Genomic DNA, 23,366 nt, shown 5'->3' with positions numbered 1-23,366 from the left:
TCCATTCGAGCCGGAGAGAGCTCTCCCACCGGCATAATTAAACCACTTCCAATGAGCGGCGGTAGCTATGTTGGCAGGAGAGTGTCTCCCACTGACATAGTGCTGTCCACACTGGCACTTTTGCCAGTGAAACTTTTGTCGGTCAGAGGGGTGGTTTTTTCACATCCCTAAGCAACAAAAGTTTTACCGACAAACTGCTGGTGTAAGACATAGCCTAAGCAGGAGGTTTTAAAGGGGACTCATGGTGGAAGACAGGAAGGAAACATACAGAAGGGAAGTGTATAGGCCAGCCAAGGTTTGACGGAATCATGCTGCCAGTGGGAAGGGGGTAGGATCCAGACAACAAATAAAGGTCAGCTGTCCTTGCAGGATCACTTCTGCCACCACACAGCTACTAAGACTCCCCCTTTTAAAAAAAAACCTCATGTTTATTAAGTTGAAATTTCAAAGTTTCTTTCAAAGTTCAATTATAACAACAAAGTGTCTTGTTCTGATCAGATAACATGCCACTTCATGAAAATCTGATACATGACCTTTCCAGGTTGTGAATTGGCCTGGAATGAAATTGCAAGCATCTCAGATGGTCATGTAATATTCTTCATTTTCAAAAGCCACTAAACAAAGTTCCTCTGTCACCTATCAGAGATCACAAAGAGCCAAATTCTGCTCACTGTACTTCTACAAGTTACACCACTGGAGTCAATAGGCCTACCTGTGTAAGATGAGCTACATTTGCCCAGAAAGGCATTACAGCAGTACTGTACTGTATATTCAACCCACCTGACAGTGGGTTTTCCAGTGAATTCCTGAATCAGTAAAAACTTACTGAATTGGTTTAGGAATGCAGAGATTTATTACAAAAGGATTTTGGAGAAACAGGGTGAGTGAGGGAATACCTTCTGTTGGGCCAACATCTGCTGCTGATAGAGACAAGCTTTGAGCTGAGACAGAGCTCTGCTTCAAGTGGATTTTGCATATACTCAAAACAATTAATGGATTTTTTTGGTATTAATGGGGAGAGTTAAACTCTGTGTGTGTGTTTACACAAGGGTGAGAGTCAGGAATCAAAGAGGCTTGAAAAACATCTTTACAGAACAGCTCCTGATGAGACTTATCTTTTAGGAGCATAGCAGCAGCACCTACAGCTGTTACAGTGATAATCTCCTGTGTGGCATTGTGTCAGAGAATTGAAAACTTTAAAAAGGACAAGTACCACTGAGTTCATATGAATTGGATAACCTAACTCCTGTGCTCTGCAACAAACACAATGATCTGTACATAGCCTACCTCATATATCACTGACTCTAAAATCCGAGAGGATTTTAGGTGAGAAGAGCAAACTAATCCTAGGAACCAAGAAGGGCTTTTTTAACTAGTTTTTTCTGTTTCCTGTGTATACTATCTCTGAGTAGCCTCCTCCCAGATAATCTATTATAGAGGAGACAAGTACCAAAGCGAACATGTTAACATACCTTTTTCTCTGTATGTTAAAGACAGAAACTTCTACGTTTTCTAAGTCATGCTAAGTTTTCTCAGTGTTTCTGACTAAGCAAATCTGGTAGAGTGCATTGGTAAGTATAAAATAAGATGAATAAACTGAGATTTACTTTCCTACAAAGCTGCTCTGCACAAACCAAATAACCTCCCTTTAAGCAAAAACTAAAAAGCAAAGATTTTATAACTCCAGTGAAATTGATATTAACTTTAGCCTTTATTGTCACTGCTAAAATAACAGATCTATGTTTACTCTATTCCAGGCCTGAACAACATGCTGCCCGCGGGCCGCATGCGGCCCGCAGAGGCTCACTGTGCAGCCCGTGGCAGGATTCAAAAGGCTCTGAGCTGCCCGCAGCGGTGGGGAGCCCAGAGCCATTTAAATCTCAGCCGCGGCCAGGATTCAAAAGGCTCTGCGCTGCCCACAGCGGCGGGGAGCTCAGAGCTCTTTAAATCTCAGCCGCGGCTGGGATTCAAAAGGCTCTGTGCTGCCCACAGCCACGGGGAGCCCAGAGCCATTTAAATCTCAGCCGTGGCAGGGATTCATAGGGCTCTGCGCTGCCCGCAGCAGCAGGGAGCCCAGAGCCATTTAAATCTCAGCCGCAGCCAGGATTCAAAAGGCTCTGCGCTGCCCGCAGCGGCGGGGAGCTCAGAGCTCTTTAAATCTCAGCCGCAGCCGGGATTCAAAGGGCTCTGGGCTGCCCACAGTTGCAGAGAGCCCAGAGCCCTTTAAATCTCAGCTACTAGGGCCGACTTTAGGCCAATTCAACCAATTCCCCTGAATCAGCCCGCCCCTAAGAGGGCCATATGCCCAAGCCCCAGTACGGTGTACCAGCAAAAGCCAGAGCGCTGTAGCGGGGTGGCCCAGCTTCCCCAGGGGGAAATTTAAAAGTCCTGTGGCTCCCAGACCCTTTAAATTGCCACCAGAGCACCACTGCTGGAGCCCTGGGGTAGGGCTGTGGGGCTCTGGCGGCTATTTAAAAAGTCTGAGGTTCCTGTCGCTTCTACCGCCCCGGCCCTTTAAATAGCCACTGGAGCCCCACCACTTTCCCAGGGTTCCCATGGCTATTTAAAGGGCTGGGGCGGTAGAAGAAGGGGAGCCCTGGGCCCTTTAAATACTCCCAGAGCCCTGGGGTAATGGGGGGCTCTGCGGGCTATTTAAAGGGCCAGGGCTCCAACTGCCTCTGCTGCCCCAGTCCTTAAATAGTTGCTGAAGCCACACTGCTTCCCCAGGGCTCCCTCAGCTATTTACAGGGCTGGAGCGGTAGAAGCAGGGGAGCTGCGGGCTCTTTAAATAGTCCCCAGAGCCCTGGGGTAGTGGGGGGGAGGGTCTCCAGATGCCTTTGCTGCCCTGGTCCTTTAAATAGCCCCCGGAGCCCCACCACTTCCCCAGGGCTCCTGAAGCTATTTACAGGGCTGGGGCAGTGGAAGCAGGGGAGCCCCAGGCCCTTTAAATAGCTCCTGAATCAAGGGCTGCTACTGCTACCCTGGTGGGGGAGGCAGGAGAAGGGGGCACTCACCATACAGGATGGGCTGTACCCCTTGTACTTGCACCAGTTGCCCCCAGCCAACCCCTGCCGCACTTCATGCCCTGCCTGCACCAGTTCCTGTCTGCAGCCAGCCCTGTACCCGCTGCCCACAGTCAGCCCGTCTCCAGCCAGCCCCTCACCCCCTGCCTTGCCTTCAGCCCTGCACCAACCCCTGTCTCCAGCCAGCCCTGCACCCCCTTCCCTGTCTCCAGCCAACCCCTGCTGCACCCCCCTGCCTGAAGCCAGCCAGTCCTGCACTCCTTTTTCTCCAGCCCTGCCAACCCATGCCGCACCTCCCCGTGGCCCTGCCTGAAGCCAGCCAGCCCATCCCACACACCGTCTCCAGCCTGCCCCACACCCCTTGCCCAGTCTGCAGCCAGACCCTACCTCCAGCCACCTCCCCCCCCACTTCCAGCCAGCCCCATGTCCATTGGTGCCCTGTAGTTCTCAGGGAAGTAACCCTGCACACCTGCTTCAATGAGGTGAGCAGGGAGCAGCTGTGACCCACATGTGCACCCTAGCACACCCTCAGGGAGTGGCGGAGCTCATTTCTAGTTCTGACACATCTTTTTAAAAAAGAACTTTAGGTAGGATTAACATACATCTGTACTTTCCCGGACATGTCAGGCTTTTTGGATCTTAAATCGCCATCCAGGAGGAAAATACGGACGTATGGTAACCCTATTGGTACAAAAAATACATACTGTGGCAGAACTTTTTATAGGGAACCGGTTGCTAAGAAATGAAGGGCTTTTTCTTCACATTTTTTTTCTTTCAGTCATCCCTGCGGGGCCCTGCCGAAAATGTTCGAATTGCGCCCTGCACTTCCTAAAGCTGGCCCTGCCAGCTGCGGATGGGATTCAAAGGCTCTCGGCTGCCCACAGAGATTCTCAGCAGTGGCTGAGATTTAAAGGGCTCAGGGCTCCCCGCCGCCACGGGCAGCCCAGAGCCCTTTGAATCCCGGCCGTGGCTCCAGCGGATGGGCTGGGGCTGGGATTTAAAGGGCTCAGACTCCCCTCAGCAGCAGGAGCTCTGGGCCCTTTAAATCCCTGCCCCAGCCCCACAAAGCTGCAGGTTCCTGCAGCCGCTGGAGCCCCGGGCCCTTTAATTTGACCCTGAGGGCTCCCAGCCACCTCTTCAGCTGGGATCCCCTGGTTGATTTAAAATCAAGTATCACCTCACCATCCCCAACCTTCCTTTTTGGCCCACAGCTGTTCTGGTGGGGCGGCACTGGGAAAGGAGGTTTTGTTTCTGCAGGGCTGGGCGGTGCTGGGGCGGAGTGTTTCCGCTGGGCTGGGGGGGGGTGTTTCCGCGGGGCCGGGGGGGTTCAGCCCTCAGCTGTTTTCTTTGGAGTAATGTGGCCCTCGCCGCTTTACGAGTTGTGCAGGCCTGCTCTATTCCCTTCAGTAGAAAATTTCAGCATAAAGAATTCTCATATTCTTCACTTGTAACATGAATTTAAGTGACCCCACTCATTCACTGCGAAGGAATATGAGAAATATCTAATTTCACCTCATTTTTCAAGCACCCCAAACCATTGGATTGGAGTACTGGATACTCATTGTGTTATTGTTGCATGTGCTCTAGACTCTGACATATAATATTATTTAAGCATTGTTTGGGGTTCTGTTCAGCCTTTAATAAAGATATGGGAGCAGATCCTGAGTGGTATAAATTGCCAATGTAGTTATGCCAATTTATATCAGCTGAGTATCTGTCCTATTGTCCATTTGTAAAATTCACATCCAGGTTTAGATTGAGCCTTTTCAAACTTCAGATCCAAGGTTTTGATTCAGACCCATCACTAGCTAATAGGTTGTCCATTTTCCACTCATCTCTTTAACTAGTTACACATATGAAAATGTCTGCTAAAACTTCATTTCATATTATCCTACTTTCTTTAGCAATTTCACACATATGATGCAAAACATTATCATACGCCAGGTACTTTTGCAGAGGAACCAGACGCTGTGGGCACTGCATGGGTGTCAACCCCACTTTTGTTTCATCAACAGCCAGCAGCATCCAACCCGTTCCAGCCTTCAGCTGAAGTTTGTTCAGTGCATACCTTTTTCTTGTTTCATTGGACTTGGCAGTTTTAATGGTGCTCCCATCCTGAGCAATTTCTCTCTCCTGGGAGGCAGGACCATCTCTAACTGGAAGTGGTAGCACTACAGTCTCCTGAGTCACAGGTAAAACCTCATCTTCAGCTCCCTGCTGACCTAAATGCTGCTTGGCATAGTCAAAACCTTGTACTGGCTGCAGAGAAGGAAAAAAACAAAAACCGTGGGATTCCAACATGCATTATATATTAATACAATATCTTTTGCTATTACCTATTAGCATGATGCATCACTGCCAATTATCTATATTACGGTTATGGTTGCAACTTTTAATTGTAGCACGTACACTTAATTATATGTGCTACAATTAAAAATTGCAACCATAACCGTAATTTAGATAATTGGCAGTGATGCAGGATGCTAATCAGACTTTTATTCAATGTGTTTTAAACCATTAATGGATATTAAATTGTACTTGTTTTTAGTAAGATAATTGAGAAGTTAGAAATGAATGTAAAAAAGAAAGAGGAAAAGAGGAACAAATATAACAGAAGTTTCATATCCATTAGCAAAATAAAGATGTCATTTTTTCTTGGATACATGTGGTTGACAGAATTCTATAAACATATATGAAAGCACATTGAATGATGAGATGATAGTGCTTTTTTTGTTCCCTGAACAATTCAATTTTACCCTCACTGTACCCCTAAAACATGCCCAGTAACATTCCAGTAAATAAGACGTCAAAATTATAAGCCTGGTGCTTGAAAAGGCTCCTTCAGGCTCTTTTGATGTTACTGAACGTTTGAGTTATTTGGGAAAAATATTCATCCAGATTTGAACTTTACAGTTGGACCAAAATAGTAAGTTATCCACAGTATCTTCTGCTTTGTATAAACATTTGTTCCACTTCTGTCCCTTATGGCAATAAACCAGAGACATATTTTGTAGGTATCTGACTCTGAAAATTTCGCCATCTCTAAGAATCTAAGAAAAGATCACTTTCATTCTGTTGAAGGTGGTTTGTCACATTTTCAGTCTCCTACTTAACACTAATGCTGATTTTTTTAAGACGCATTGACGGTGATATTCATCTGATAAGCAGCTCCAGGAGAAGTGCACTAAGGAGATACTAAATGGACTAGCATTGATCTGGACCAACAAAGTCTCAGCACATTATAGCAGCAAAGCTTACACCATATCAGAAATGCTGGCCCCATTAACAAACATTTCTCACAAAGGACAATGCTATCTCCCCCATTGGGAGCTTTATATCTTCCCAACACTCTGAAGGGAAAGTACCAAAAACAATGCCATTAGATCAACTTCAAGGGGGAGGGAATGAAAAAAAAGGCAAGAAAGTCATATGAAGGACAGCTAGGGAGAAATACCATAAGCCATCCTAGACTCTAATAAACTGAGTAAAATTAATGGTTTAAAACATTCATTATATATGTTAATTGTTAGCAGAGACTATCTTATTATTCTGTAAAAGGGGTAATAAAACAGAAAAGCTGTTACCAGACTGGTTACCAGACATTACCATCCCCCCTTAAAAATGGATCAATATGTTATAAAGTACACTTCAGTTTTTAAAGAAAGGCAAGAATCAGCAAACAAATATTTTGACATAACTCAAGAGTGGGGTAACCATGATCCGATTCCAACAATGCTATATCTAATTATTTTGAGGTTTTACTTATCCCTCTCCCCCAATGACAAAACTGTGTTAGAGGAAGAGCTGGAGAAACCATTCTCATTAGCTGATATACTGTACTAAACAACAACATTTGATCTTGGAACTCTGCTTTGTAAAAGCTCCCATGAGCAGATGGCTTTAGCACCCCAAAATAAATTGGCAAGACTCAGATCCATTATAATGATTTACTCTGCACTGCAAGGAAAAAGATATTATCTGGCAAGATTTCTGAGAAAGATCTGAGTGGAATTTAGGTAAGGCTGTTGAAATGATATTTGAACACAACTGCTCAGGTAATTTCTTATATTGACTGGATGAGATTAGAACGAATGGTATGGGTTGCTGCTGACATTTGTTTCTTTGGAATTAGGGCTGGCTGGAAAATGGAAATCCCTTCCTGTGAAAAATTTTCACATTTTTGAATATTTTTATACTGAATCAGTACACAAATACTTAAGAATTTGAAATTTTTCCCACAGGAAAGGATTTTCAGAAAGATTCTATTTAGAATCGAATTGAATTGAAACCAAATTCTCACAGCTGGGTTCAGTTCAGTCTCTCTCACTCCCTACAGGAACCAGTCTTGCTTCTGGCAGCTGCTTCCTCAAACCAGTTACAGCTTCCCAGACTTCTGTCCTGCCAGGGCCTCCCAGCAACCTAACCTGAGCATCACCAGCTTTCACTTGAGCGCCCTCAGCCCTCTCCTTTATAAGAGGCCTGACTAAAGATCGTATGACCAGTGAGTCAGATGACTCATTCTTGCCTCCTGAAGAGGTGGGTTTAGCTTGTCATAGGTGGACAGAATACTATCTCCCCTTAAAGGGCCAATCACCCAGTGACACCTAGCCTATAGAATGATATTTAAATGCAAAAGTTTTTATTATCCTTCCACCATTTGTTCACTAATTTAATTCCACTCACACAGGAAGGATTCTGTGAAATGATGTAATAGGCAGCTCTAGCTGAAGAACTGCAGTGCCCCCATTAACAGAAGCAACAGGACTGCAGCAATGAATAGGCAGCTCCACTCTGCTAGTTTTCCTTGACATAAGGCTTCTGAAATCAGATCACATAAAACTGCACCGCTAAAACACTAAATAAGATGAATACAAAGGAGGGCTCTCCTCACAGAATTTCAATTTCCTTTATTTTAATGCATAACAACCAAAAAGTACCAGAAACTGACTCTGATAAACAGATTTCAAACACAAAATATACAGAAGTGAGATTTTAAAACAGTTTCTTAAACTGGAAATATCTACTGCAAACTCCATTTTTTAAATGGATTTTGGCCTGGAAGGTTTGCAATAATCAAGTGGTTTCAAGTACTTTTGTAATGAATTAAATTGTACATGTTTACTTTAAAATATACTATACTTGTTACCATCAATCATTTGTATTGCAAGTTTTACATTTAAAATTCTGTAGTAATTATAGCACTGGTAATTATTCTCATGCCAAATAGGCTCAGACTCCAAGTAGGTTAAGATGAAAATATATTGTTCTTCTTGAGATACTCTTATTTCATTATCTGCCAAAAATACATTTCTCAACACTATTTTAAGCAGAAACATCAACATCAGAGATAGGAAAGACTATTTAACCATTCAGTCAATCTCCCTGCCAGTGCAGAGTTATTACCTCTATCATCTGTCCAATCTACACCTTCCAACTGGAGCTGACGGAAATATTTCTGACAAGAGTTTTCCATCAGAAAATTTTGTCAAGAACATGTCATTCAGATGAAATGTCCTTTTGAAAAAAATCAAAATGAAGCACTTTGATAAGGGTGAAACATTCCATTTTGACCTTATCAGAACGCTCAGAAAGCAAGCAGAGTTTTTATCATTTCAGTCCCCTATCTGCGAAAAGAGGGAAGTCAACAAGAAGAGTGAAGTGACAGTGATGTCCACATGTGCTCATTAGTCTAAAAACACCTCACACAATCCTGGCTTTGGTGGGTTGCCCAGCCTAGAAGCTGAGATTTTAGTAATGTTGTAGCTCATCTGGGTAGGTTGGCAACTTTTTCCACTATGGAGAGATACAGTACTTTACAACAGAATATGTACTTTATAGAAGGAAATTCAAACAGGGGACTTATCTGTCAGTGCCCCTATAATTTACATGGCTCATTAAGTAAAGGGGAAGTATAATTTCCTTAATTCCCTGTAAATTATATTTGCAAGAAGTACGAAAAAAGTAAAAGAAAAGAATGGTGGTGTGTGGGGGGAAAAGGTTGCCATTTCTGTATTACTAATTGGCTGGAACAGTTCCAATTTAGGACGAGATTCTCAGCTTCTGTCAAAGCAAAGAACTTTCACTAGTCAACTCTTATTAGTGCTAATGGGAACTGCTTAGCAGAAATTCTGTGCATAGAATTGAGAACATCTCTCTCACAGGGCAGGGCTTCTCCCCACTTCTAAACACTCACTGCTAAGCCTAGTAAGAAGGTTTACTCTCTTAACAGAGGCAGGTAAACAAACAGAAAACAGTCTTTTACCTCACTCCTTCTCTGCACAGCAACTGGACACCCATGTCTGGCCCATGCCAGCCAACTTGGGCTCAAGGGACTTGGGCTGTGTCATTGCTATGTAGACTTCCCAGGGGCCCAGGCTCTATGTCCCTATGATGTGGGAGGATTCCAGGGCTCTGCACAGGAGTTCACTCTGCTCTATTCCACTCCACTATGGCTTGGCTTGGCTTCCCCAGAGACAGCCTGTCCCAATCACTCTATCTTCCATCTCACATTTCCTGCCCTATGGCAGCCCAAGGGTAGCCCAGCCCCCTTTATTGGCTAGATTGGGCTCACCTCTTCTTCCACGGGGAGCTGGGCTCAGTTCTACTCACAGGGACCAGCTACACTGTGACAATCTATCTTAGAAACAGATCAAGGTTTGATTTTCCATTTTTATCTTTTGCTCCCCAATTGATAGAAGAGACAAATGCCATGGGTGAAGCATGCTTAGTCCTGTGGGAGGGAATATCATCTTCTGTATGGTTAGACAGAAGTTGTTATGAGGTCCAAGGAGAGTCCTATGTCTAGCCCTTCTAGGGAGGAAGGGTGATTGCTTTGGCAGAAGGTCTCAAGTGGGGAGCAGAAGCACAAAGCCAAGGGAAACTGAGGCATTGGCCTTTCATCTCACTCCAGGAAAAAGCAAACAGGTTCTATGACAGCTGAGGAAGTCCTAGCCTGAGTGTACTGACCACTTAAACTCTCAGATGTCCTTTAAACATGTTTAGAAAAGGATCTGAAGAATGAACACTGGGAAAATTAATGAATGTGCAGAGACTACACACATCTCCTGCTTGAACAGACTCTTACTTTAGCTCTCTGAGGCAGATTCATCATGGTGTCTGGTTTGAAATCATTCTTGTTCTTCCTGCACAGAACTGCTGTGATGATGATGATGATAACCGTAACCACAGCAATAGGAGCCAGCACTGCTGCAATGATCCACAGGTTGTTTGGTGGGTTTTTCACCACAGCTGCAAAAAATTGCAAGCCAGAGAGAGTCAGTGTTCCACCATCAGTTGCTATGTAAAAGCAACAGAAGAACTAGCTGGGTACTTCCTTAAATGGTCTTCACATAACAATTAGTACAAAAGATTTATTATTTATAACAATTTGTTGGGATTTCTACAATACAAATAGATCAACAGACTTCTATGATCAATCCCTGAGCTCTCGTCTCTCAAATTCCATGTTCCTAGTGATAGACAGCTGCAGAGCACTCCTCTGATTCCTGAGATCAAGAAGTTGGATGAGGTCTCACTTAAATGGCTCTTTCAAAATTATTTTTTGGTTTGGAGTGTTTAAAAGGAAGTCTTTAGTCCAAATTTTACCTAACAACATCCACTTTAATAACCAACTACCCTTGTGAGCAGCAAGCAATTGTAGATGAGGTTTATATTATGAGCACTGGAAAATGTGCAGTTCTTTCAGAAGAGTGTAGAGAGAAAGGGATGATCATGTGGTTCATACAAAGGACTGAGACTCAAGATATTTGGGTAACTCACTTGCGACCTGAATCAATGCCCAATCAACAGGAGTCTTTCCACTGACTTCAGTGGGCTTTGGCTCAGGCCCTTAATCTCTCTATCTCAGTCCCTCATCTGTAAAACCAGGACAATAATATTTTTTCCCACCCTTGGTCTGTCTTGTCTACTCAGATTGTGAACTCTTTAGGACGGGGACTGTCTCTCGCAATGTATCAGTGCAGCACCTATCACAATGGGGCTTCTCCAGGCACTAATATAAAACAAATAACAATGCATCAAAATGAAGAATTTGTAAAATATCTGTCTTGTAATTACAAGGAAATACTTGTACTGTTCAAAATGAGGCAATGGGAATATTTTGTTTTACTAGCAAGGTACTGGGATGCTTCGTCTCTTCCATTCAAATCATCCAATCTGAGACTCTTAGCTATCCAAGCTCATAACTTCCTTTAATGATCATCTGTAAACTCTTGACTTCACCTTATATGGAAATCGAATACGTACACCTACAGATGAGCAAGGTCTCCTAATAACACCATGTAAGTACAAGTCAGGTCAGCCCAAATCTTGCAAATGCAATATAGTCACTCAAACATCCATTTCAAGAGTTTAAAAGCATGTACAGAGGATAAGAGAACAGTATGATTGTCTAATTTACAGCCATTTTAGCTGGAAAGGCACTTTGAAGCATTTTTATGGGAAACAATGTAATTTAGAATTTGAGGGAATGTAATTTATGCAAGCAGGAGTCAAAAATCTCTGTTGTCTGCTGAACAAAGACTGAAAATCAGTAATACAGTGTGATCAAATCTAGGACCAAACACAGGATGTATCGTACTCACTGGAATTGATATTGCACCTCTTGAGCAATTTTTCTGACTTCATCTCATACTTATAGCCAATATTTTAATCATTTATCAAAATTATTTCTCCTTTTTCTATCAGTGTTCTTTGTAGTGTCTCTAATGTCAGTGTTTCCTTCAAACAGATGGAATAGCTATGCTTTCATACGCAGCAAGTGCCACCTGGCTGAAGATTTTACTAAAACAAGTGCATTTGAAATTACAGAGTGTGGGTTAATGAGCACGTCCCATAATAAATGTTGCATTTTGAATATTCATTCTGAGAAATAACAATAAATGTGATTAAAACTGGAGATTGAAAACTTAAGAAAAGGATTCTTACGATCAGCTTGTACTTGGATGACATAACCTAACGTCAAGGCCATCCTTTGAGAATCAACAGTATTCAACATTTTGGCAGCTGCAGTTCCCAGCAGAGGTTTCCCATTGTATAATGTATAGTAAGTCAGTTCAGCGGGCTCCTTGGGTCCTGGAATACGCTGCATTTTTACCATCTTATAATAAAAGGAGAGAGAAAGAGACAGACACAATGTTTATATTGTACCATCACTTAGATCCCGATTCTGCATGGAGCCACCTCCAGGCAGACCTCTGCATCTGTCAAGAATCCCATTAACATGCCACACAAATGCAACTCAGTGCAAAACTTCTTACAGGATTTCAGGCCCTTCCATTGTTTCATAGCATTGCTTTGTTTACCAAGCATACAGCAGTCCTTCCTGACAATTTTTATAAGAATCTTTTAAAAATATTTCTAATTTGAAATCTCTAGACTAGAAAACAGAGGCAGTGAAAAAAAATAAATAAATTGTAAACAAAATTTCAGCTCTTTTTGGGGTCTCTACAGTGTAGCCCTGTTGTCAACTTGCTTCTGTGCCATGAAAAATGCAATTAAACTGAGAGAAATTTAAATGTGCTTTTATTTAAAATTACACTTTGCTGGTATTCTATGGGTAACAAATCCTTGCACCTACCACAAGCAAACAAAAAGACCCTTTTGGGTTTGTTTTTTCATATTGGCAGAGGTTTGAAAGTGCACTTCTTTATCCTTCCTGTGTTAAGTGGAGTTTTGCTAAATGTTTATAATCACATGAAAAAGAAAAGGATTTTTCCTTTTTGCTTTTGTTATGTACTCAATGTTTTCATATAACATTTTCCTAAGATTCACAATTTTATCAAACAAAAATGCCCCCCCTTTTAATTATTTCACATTGAAAACACAGAGAACTGTGGGGAAGATGTTTGCAATGTAAATACTAGAAAATAGTCATTTTAAAAAATATTTCACAGTAAAGAAAGTTTGGAGAAAGGTGTCATAAACAGATAGCTAAGGGTTAACGTCTCTTTCACCTGGAAAGAAGTAATCTGAACCACCTGACCAGAGGACCAATCAGGAAACAGGATTTTTTTCAACTCTGGGTGGAAGGAATTTTGTGTCTGAGTTCTTTGTCTTCTGCCTGAATGGTCTCTCGGATGAGAAATTTTTCTATTTCCTGCTTTCTAATCTTCTGTTTCCCAGTTGTGAGTACCAAAGATCAGATAAGGGATTTATATGTTCTTTTGTATTTACATGTCTATAATGGCTGAAGTGCTTTGAATTGTATTCTTTTTGAATAAGGCTGTTTATTCATATTTCTTTTAAGCAATTGACCCTGTATTTGTCACCTTAATATAGAGAGACCATTTGTGTGTATTTTTCTTTCTTTTTCTATAAAGCTTTCTTTTAAGACCTGTTGGAGTTTTCTTTAGTGGGGAACTTCAGGGAATTGGGTCTGCAGCTCACCAGGGAATTGGTGGGAGGAAGAAATCAGGGGGAGGTCTGTGTGTGTTAGATTTACTAGTCTGACTTTGCACTCCCTCTGGATGAAGAGGAAAGTGCTTTTGTTTCCAGGACTGGAACTACAGAGGGTGGACTCCCTCTGTAGTTGAAGGTTGCTTCTGTGTATCTCTCCAGAAGCACCTGGAGGGGGGAAGGGAAAAGATTTCTTTCCCTTTGTTGTGAGACTCAAGGGTTTGGGTCTTGGATACAGCATCCCTGAAGACCAGTACATGGTAGAATTGAGGCCACAGCTCAGTGGACTTTTAGCAGAGGTGGCAGCTGAAATGCCTAGGCAGAACATGAACGACTATAAACTTTTTCAAACCAAGGCCAGATACAGAATGGGGATAACCCCGGATCATGACCGTCGGCATTTCAGAACCCAAAAGTGGAAACCAGATGTGTCATTTCCCAAACACGCCTACTACGTTGGGAAAAATTATGAGGCCTGGATATCAGGACACAATGTTAAAACCTTGGAAGAACTGCACCTCCTCATACAAATGGAGCAGTTCTTGGATGGTGTTCCTGAGGACATAACACGGTACATACAAGATGGAAAACCCAAAAATCTCGCTGAGGCGGGGGAGATTGGAGCCAGATGGATGGAAGTGGCAGAAAGCAAGAAAGCTACTGTCAAGGGGAACGAATACCCCAAGGGGCACACCGACCATAAACCCTACAACCGAGGACAGCCAAAGACCCCACATACAACCCAAGTAAAGCCACAGACGCCCTATTCTTCCACCTCACCAGTCTCTAGTAACTCACCTCGGCCCAGTGACCCATCAGATGGAAGATGCTTTAAGTGTAATGAACTGGGACATATCAAGGCCAACTGTCCAAGGAACGCCATCCGAGTGCAGTTCATTACACCACCATCACCCAAAAGATCCCCAGGCCCAGATGCCTCTCAAATACCCTTGGAGCAAAGGGAAAATTTGAGAGTGGGCGGAAAGAAGGTTACTGCGTGGAGAGACACGGGGGCACAAGTGTCAGCTATCCACCAATCCTTCATAGACCCCAAATTCATCAACCCAAAGGCCCAAGTGACAATTTACCCCTTCATGTCACAAGCTGTAGACTTGCCTACAGCTGAACTGCCTGTCCAGTACAAAGGCTGGTCAGGAATGTGGACTTTTGCAGTCTATGACAATTATCCTATCCCCATGCTACTGGGGGAAGACTTGGCCAACCAGGTGAAGCGGGCCAAGAGAGTGGGAATGGTTACACATAGCCAAACCAGGCAAGCTTCCAGACCCATTCCTGTTCCTGAGCCGTCCACAGGCACCCCGTCTGTGTTACCAGAGACCCAGACAGAGGTAATGGACCCGGATTCCATGCCAACCACTGAAACAGCCACAGCACCTCCAGTCCCAGGCCCGGAACTGGAACAGCAACCAGCACCAGCAATTGCAATCACATCTTCAAACTCAACGCCAGAGGGCACCAACGAGCCAGAACTGGCAGAAGCAACAGACAGCCATACCCAAAAGGCTCAGCCAGAGCCTGAAAGAACCTCAGGTGCACCAGCGGAGAGCGGTTCACCAGCAACGGAAATAACCCCATCACCTACATCGCTTCCAGAGGGACCAAGCCCAAGTCCACAGTCTGAGGAAGAACTGATGACCCCAGCCTCAAGGGAACAGTTCCAGACTGAGCAGGAAGCAGATGACAGCCTTCAGAAAGCTTGGGCGGTGGCACGGAGCACCCCACCGCCTCTCAGCTCTTCTAATTGATCCCGGTTTGTTATAGACCAAGGACTTTTATACAAGGAGATTCTTTCTGGTGGACACCGGGAAGAATGGCAGCCGCAAAAACAGTTGGTGGTTCCAACTAAGTACCGGGGGAAGCTCTTAAGCTTAGCCCATGATCATTCCAGTGGCCATGCTGGGGTGAACAGAACCAAGGACCGGTTGGGGAAGTCCTTCCACTGGGAGGGGATGGGCAAGGATGTTGCCAAGTATGTCCGGTCTTGTGAGGTATGCCAAAGAGTGGGTAAGCCTCAAGACCAGGTCAAGGCCCCTCTCCAGCCACTTCCCATAATTGAGGTCCCATTTCAGCGAGTAGCTGTGGATATTCTGGGTCCTTTCCCAAAAAAGACACCCAGAGGAAAGCAGTATGTACTGACTTTCGTGGACTTTGCTACCCGATGGCCGGAAGCAGTAGCTCTAGGCAATACCAGGGCTAACACTGTGTCTGGCCCTAACAGACCTTTTTGCCAGGGTAGGTTGGCCCTCCGACATCCTTACTGATTCAGGATCTAATTTCCTGGCAGGGACTATGCAAAAACTGTGGGAAACTCATGGGGTGAATCACTTGGTTGCCACCCCGTACCACCATCAAACCAATGGCCTGGTGGAAAGGTTTAATGGAACTTTGGGGGCCATGATACGTAAATTCATCAACGAATTCTCCAATAATTGGGACCTAGTGTTGCAGCAGTTGCTGTTTGCCTACAGGGCTGTACCACATCCCAGTTTAGGGTTTTCACCGTTTGAACTTGTGTATGGTCACGAGGTTAAGGGGCCATTACAGTTGGTGAAGCAGCAATGGGAGGGGTTTACGCCTTCTCTAGGAACTAACATTCTGGACTTTGTAAGCAACCTACAAAACACCCTCGGACACTCCTTAGCCCTTTCTAGAGAGAACCTAAAGGATGCTCAGGAAGAGCAAAAGGCCTGGTATGACAGACATGCCAGAGAACGTTCCTTCAAGGTCGGAGACCAAGTTATGGTCTTGAAGGCGCAACAGGCCCATAAGATGGAAGCATCATGGGAAGGGCCATTCACGGTCCAAGAGCGCCTGGGAACTGTGAACTACCTCATAGCATTTCCCAATTCCTCACTAAAGCCCAGAGTGTACCATGTTAATTCTCTCAAGCCTTTCTATTCCAGAGACTTACAGGTTTGTCAGTTTACAGTCCAGGGAGATGATGCTGAGTGGCCTGACGGTGTCTACTACAAAGGGAAAAAAGACGGTGGCGTGGAAGAGGTGAACCTCTCAACCACCCTGGAATGTCTGCAGCGGCGACAAATCAAGGAGCTGCGCACTAGCTCCGCCCCATTGTTCTCAGCCACCCCAGGACGGACTGAACGGGCATACCACTCCATTGACACAGGTAATGCTCACCCCATTAGAACCCCACCCTACCGGGTGTCTCCTCATGCCCAAGCTGCTATAGAACGGGAGATCCAGAACATGCTACAGATGGGTATAATCCGCTCATCTACCAGTGCATGGGCATCTCCAGTGGTTCTGGTACCCAAACCAGATGGGGAAATACGCTTTTGCGTGGACTACCGTAAGCTAAATGCGGTAACTCGTCCGGACAACTATCCAATGCCACGCACCGATGAGCTATTGGAGAAGTTGGGACGTGCCCAGTTCATCTCTACAATAGACTTAACCAAGGGGTATTGGCAAGTACCGCTAGATGAACCTGCCAAGGAGAGGTCAGCATTAGTCACCCATGCGGGGGTGTATGAATTCAATGTCCTTCCTTTCGGCCTTCGAAATGCACCCGCCACCTTCCAGAGGCTGGTAGATGGTCTACTAGCAGGACTGGGAGAATTTGCAGTTGCCTACCTCGATGATGTGGCCATTTTTTCAGACTCCTGGCCCGAACACCTACTACACCTGGAAAAGGTTTTTGAGCGCATCAGGCAGGCTGGACTAACTGTTAAGGCCAAAAAGTGTCAAATAGGCCAAAACAGAGTGACTTACCTGGGGCACCAGGTGGGTCGAGGAACCATAAACCCCCTACAGGTCAAGGTGGATGCTATCCAAAAGTGGCCTGTCCCAAGGTCAAAGAAACAGGTCCAATCCTTCTTAGGCTTGGCCGGATACTACAGGCGATTTGTACCACACTATAGCCAAATCGCTGCCCCACTGACCGACCTGACCAAAAAGACCAAGCCAAATGCAGTTAAGTGGACTAATCAGTGTCAAAAGGCCTTTACCCAACTTAAGGCAACGCTCATGTCTGACCCTGTGCTCAGGGCCCCGGACTTTGACAAGCCATTCCTGGTAACCACGGATGCATCTGAGCATGGTATAGGAGCAGTTCTCATGCAGGAAGCAACAGATCACAACTTCCATCCTGTCGTGTTTCTCAGCAAGAAACTGTCTGAGAGGGAAAGCCACTGGTCAGTAAGTGAAAAGGAATGCTATGCCATTGTGTACGCCCTGGAAAAGCTACGCCCATATGTTTGGGGACGGCGGTTCCCGCTACAAACTGACCATGCTGCACTAAAGTGACTTCATACTGCCAAGGGGAACAACAAGAAACTTCTTCGTTGGAGTTTAGCTCTCCAAGATTTTGATTTTCAAATTCAGCACATCTCAGGAGCTTCTAACAAAGTAGCTGATGCACTCTCCCGTGAGAGTTTCCCAGAATTCAGTAGTTAAAAAGTGTTCTTAAAATGTAGAAGTCTGTTAGTTATACACTTAGTGGTATATGTAAAGGTGCATGTGTTGTATTAATCTGTTTATTTTCAAGTTCTATAAGGAAATCGCTGCCAGTGAGCTTCCCCACTGTCTGCAATTTGGGGGGCGAGTCATAAACAGATAGCTAAGGGTTAACGTCTCTTTCACCTGGAAAGAAGTAATCTGAACCACCTGACCAGAGGACCAATCAGGAAACAGGATTTTTTTCAACTCTGGGTGGAGGGAATTTTGTGTCTGAGTTCTTTGTCTTCTGCCTGTATGCTCTCTCGGATGAGAAGTTTTTCTATTTCCTGCTTTCTAATCTTCTGTTTCCCAGTTGTGAGTACCAAAGATCAGATAAGGGATTTATATGTTCTTTTGTATTTACATGTCTATAATTGCTGAAGTGCTTTGAATTGTATTCTTTTTGAATAAGGCTGTTTATTCATATTTCTCTTAAGCAATTGACCCTGTATTTGTCATCTTAATACAGAGAGACCATTTGTATGTATTTTTCTTTCTTTTTCTATAAAGCTTTCTTTTAAGACCTGTTGGAGTTTTCTTTAGTGGGGAACTTCAGGGAATTGGGTCTGCAGCTCACCAGGGAATTGGTGGGAGGAAGAAATCGGGGGGAGGTCTGTGTGTGTTAGATTTACTAGTCTGACTTTGCATTCCCTCTGGGTGAAGAGGAAAGTGCTTTTGTTTCCAGGACTGGAACTACAGAGGGTGGACTCCCTCTGCTTAGATTCACGGAGGTTGCTTCTGTGTATCTCTCCAGAAGCACCTGGAGGGGGGAAGGGAAAAGATTTCTTTCCCTTTGTTGTGAGACTCAAGGGTTTGGGTCTTGGGGTCCCCAGGGAAGGTTTTCGGGGGGACCAGAGTGCCCCAAAACACTCTAATTTGGCAGCAGTACCGGGTCCAAGCTGGTAACTAAGCTTGGAGGTTTTCATGCTAACCCCCATATTTTGGACGCTAAGGTCCAAATCTGGGACTATGTTATGACAAAATGTAAAGAAAACTCACAACTTAGCTTGTGAAATTTTGCAGGCTGAAAATGTTGAATTACATGAAAGTAGGGCAGCTGGCTAACTTTGGTGTAGAAACAAAATAAGCTCAGGCAGAATATACTAACTGGGAATTGAAATCTCACCAAAGAAAAGACAAAGGTCATTTCACAATGCAGTATTCTGTCTTATTCAGTAGTAAAATATTCAGGTTTCAGACACTCATTTCAGAATGTGATCTGTGTCCCTGCATAGAACAAGGCCATATTAAAAAAAAACAAATAAAATTTAATTTTAAAAAATCCCTGACTGCTTTGCACAGGATCTCATCACAATACACAAATCAGATACAACTTTTCCTTATTGTGTCAGTCATATGAAAGAAGACCTACAGAAATCTCTTCACTTTTGAGAATATAGCAAAGCTCTTACTGAAGTTAATTTAACTACTAGACTCTTTCTACTGAAGTTCGCATGCTACATAAACATATATAGTAAGCAGAGAGCAAAATATTTCCTACTGCAGAGCAACCACTGTCTATTTCCAAAGAGAAAAGAAATATGAAAACATGCCTGACTTTGGAAACAGAAACTCCTTTGAGATGACCTGCACAACTCTCACGCTGGTTTGGTATTCATGAATAAGGATGTCCAGGGCCGGCGCTTCCATTTAGGCGACCTAGGCGGTCTCCTAGGACACCAGGATTTGGGAGGGCGGCAATTCGGCGGTGGGGGGGTGTCCTTCTGCGCTCCCGGTCTTCGGGGCACTTCAGTGGCGGGTCTCGGAGTGAGTGAAGGACCCACCGCAGAACCGCCTAGGGCGCCAAAAACTCTGGCGCCGCTCCTGAGGATGTCCAAACTCATTCCAATTAACTATTTTGCACAACAATCCATGCAGTATCTATGCACCCAAAGCCTTTTTGAAACAGCATCTGGATACAACTTGTATTCTATTGATCACCTGCACAGTGTAGCTGCCCACGGTAGTAGCACGTTTAAATCGCCTTCCTTGTTGATGGGACATCACGAACAGTGGGGCCAACCGCTGCTCCATTAGTCTTGCAAAGCTTTGGTTGTTAAGTCCCAGGAATGTAATGTCGACCCCTTGTATAACTGTGGCAATGGAGAAAATCTCATATCAGCAGATTGTGCATAGATGGATTAAATAATGCATGCCTGCAACAGTGTATCTGACAAAGATGTACAAGCTAGCTTAGAAGAAAAACAATCTGATAACAAATTTACACACACTAAATAATTTCCATTTTGGGTATAATATGACTTTCTGTTTCCAGCCACTACACTGTTTTTCTAAGATAATCCAACAGCTACATTTCCACACACAGAGAATAAAATCCTCCAACAATGTTCTCAGCTTTTCGGTTTACCACAAGGTCTTTGAGTATCTCTACATCTACACCAAGCTTCAATGCAAAAGAAAAGCAAATCCATAAATGAAAAGCATAAGAACAGACAAGCCTCAAGAGGGTTATCAAAGGACAATTATATGCATTTGTCAGGTAAAGGGACAGTTTTTCATCCAATGGTTTGTAAATCTGAAATTGAAATTCTACAGGATTCAGTTTGTCAAAACATTGTGTTCTAGGGCACTGAATGATTTGTGAATACACGTTTGATTTAATAAAGTCCAGTAAATTGTAAAGCACATGCAATATACTTTACATAATTCATACTGTTCACTGAAGTCATTTCAAAACTTTAAAGGGCTTACCCTTGCAGTTGGAGATATGTTTTCAAAAACTAGAATATCTATAGTATCTCACTGAAGTCAATGGGAGTTTTGTGTCTGCAAGAACTGGAGCATCAGGCCAGGGCCGGCTCCAGGAATTTTGCCACCCCAAGCAGCCAAAAAAAAAACAAAACAAAAGTCGCGATCGCGATCTGCGGCAATTCAGCAGGAGGTCCTTCGCTCCGAGCAGGAGTGAGGGACCCTCTGCCGAATTGCCACCGAAGCCTTGAAAGTGCCGCCCCACTCCCGAGTTGCCACCCCAAGCACCCGCTTGATAAGCTGGTGCCTGGAGCCGGCCCTGCATCAGGCTCATTGAATCTGATCCAAAGCCCTCTAAGGTCAATGGGAGCCTTTCCATTGATTTCAATGGGCTTTGGATCAGGCCCATGATGAATTGTGATCATCTTTTACATAAGGGTAAGGCTTCATCTCAAAAACATCACAACATTACATAAATAAGTTGAACAAGGATCCCAAATAACGGGTGGTATACAAGAGCATTTCATGTAAGGTTCTTTTTATTTTCTCTTTTGAATTAATAGTAAGGATTCCAAGTACTGACACAATGATATTGTGAAATTTAGTTTTCTATTGGATCAAAGATGCCAAAAAAACTTTACTGGGCCACCTATGACTTCTAAGTGTAAAAAAGATGCTCAGTAGGAGTGTGATATAGTGAATATGATTACACTATAAATACAGCATTCTTTGCTGAGGTACTAAAGTTATATAAAGTTCAGATTCAGAAACTCTTTTATCCAGAGACAGCAAGTGAGTCATCATAAACTTTGTTACATTCTACAAATATTCATTTTTTCTGGGCTTGAATCTAAACCTCTTTGAATTTCAGATTTAAATCCAAGACCTACATAAAGTACTAGACACAGGAGACTGCCACCACTGAAGCTGGCAAAAATCACAGCTGTGCCCAGGAGTAGCCATAAATAGGTGAATAGTCCTGCTATATGCAATGGGACATGTTCAATGTGACTACTATTCATTTTTGTGTGAAGTTACTCACTGATGTGTTTGCAGGACTGAGTCCTAACAATTCTCCTGAAACAGAAAAAAGTACCTGTAATCACCCAGTAGTCTCTAGTAGTTTCTGAGACATCGAGGTTTGGATACTCCAAAGCTTAAAAAAACAAATTAAAAATTACTTCATATTTCAACATTATACATCTCAAAACATAGAAATTAACCAAGCCCTAAGAAATAAGGCTAAAGTGTGGCTTTGCTACAAGCCCCACGTATGGGGCAAAATATTAGTGTGCTGCCCAGGAGAAGACCTGGAGACACACCATGACTCCAAGGGTCACAGTCCACTTCCCGATTTGTCCCTTGCTTTGTGGGAATGGGGCAGCGGTCAAAAGTACACTGTGCCAAATCTATTCCTAGCACAACTTACGTGCCCCGGTGCAGCTGTGCCAGCTGGCATATTGGGAGGGGATGGAACCAAGGTACCTTCCATTCTAGAAACACTATCCTTGCTCTGAGATTTTTAGGGACATTTATGAAAAAATTAGGGAGGAATTATGGAGACTACTTGGAGCAGCAGCAAGTGCCAAAGGTATGAGGCCAAATGTACACAGCTTGGCCTGGGGTAGCAGCTTGAACGCTTGTGGTGCATTTTAGATGCATGGTAGAGTAATAACAGCAGTAAGCTGGAATAACATTTACTAACATCAACTTCTGTGACCAGGAATGACTATGATATTGACCATATAGTCATTCCTTTGCAAGCACTCTGACACCATTTTGCGTGTTGGGGGCGGGGCATTCTTGGCTGATTTTGTCCCTGGGTTGGGGCACTGATAAGAGGCAAGCTGTGACAAGTTTGAATGGGTTGGGGCACGGGATTCACTGCCCAAGCCACAGGCTGCATGTTGTGCTCTAACTACCCTGTGTGGACCTGCTGACATGCTTTAGATAGCTATAGCATGTTAACATTTACGGAAAACTAGGGTGGGCTGGCACTTCCTGCTCACAACTGCAGGGTGGGGGAATGCAGACGCTCTACATAGGCTGCTCTTCCCACATGGGGAGCCTGTGTAAGGGATTAAGGGGACATTTACTGCCTCCTTATTCCCCTGTGCATCTTTACAAGCCAGGACATAATTTGGTGCTAAATAAATGATAAAATAAACAAGGGTCTGATTCTACTAGCCCTACTCAAATACACATTGAACAGAGCCCCACTCATTCCATAGTCCCATTGAAACCAATGATTTCAGTAGGACTGCTCAAGGAGTAAGATACTATTTAATGTAAGGCTAGCAGAATCTGGTCATAAATAAACAATATATAAAAAGAATATATATAATATATGTATCAAATATATCTGTTTGTGTGTGAATTATAGATGAAACAAACACAATGACTCTAATTCACATTGCCAAATTATATGGCATTAAACATTCAGAGTATGATGTTAATATACCACCATTCATAGTATTATGCTGAAATTTACTAGATGGCTGTGAGAAACTCATGTTTTACATTTTGACCCTCTTGCACTTTTACATCTCAAATGTGCCTTATAACGTGAAATTTGTTAGCAATTAATTCACAATCTAGATCTGCAGCTTTTTCATTAAAAGGGAAAATGTGGAAAGGATTTTATCTATGGCATACAGTAGCTTTAGTTACTGTAGAATTTTAGAAAATAAAATAAAGTGACTTGAAATATTAAACTTTGCAAAGCATCTGACTATACTC

General features: G+C 43.6%; 1 protein-coding gene across 4 annotated transcripts in view; it reads right to left on the bottom strand.

Moving 5' to 3' along the window:
* KIAA1549L (KIAA1549 like) overlaps positions 1-23,366 on the bottom strand; it is a 233,171-nt gene that overhangs the window by 69,279 nt on the left and 140,526 nt on the right. For all 4 annotated transcript variants that reach the window (XM_030560295.1, XM_030560296.1, XM_030560297.1 and 1 more), the window contains 5 exons: positions 21,724-21,783; positions 19,860-20,011; positions 11,970-12,141; positions 10,108-10,271; positions 5,092-5,282 (listed from right to left, as the gene is read on the bottom strand). In XM_030560295.1, coding sequence (XP_030416155.1) covers positions 5,092-5,282; positions 10,108-10,271; positions 11,970-12,141; positions 19,860-20,011; positions 21,724-21,783 — 739 coding nt within the window. The remainder of the gene's footprint in view (positions 1-5,091; positions 5,283-10,107; positions 10,272-11,969; positions 12,142-19,859; positions 20,012-21,723; positions 21,784-23,366) is intronic.

Source organism: Gopherus evgoodei, chromosome 4 (genome assembly GCF_007399415.2).
Source record: "Gopherus evgoodei ecotype Sinaloan lineage chromosome 4, rGopEvg1_v1.p, whole genome shotgun sequence".
Classification (NCBI taxonomy): domain Eukaryota; kingdom Metazoa; phylum Chordata; order Testudines; family Testudinidae; genus Gopherus; species Gopherus evgoodei.
The sequence above is the reverse complement of the archived record's forward strand: the minus strand, read 5'-3'. Positions and strand labels throughout refer to the sequence as shown.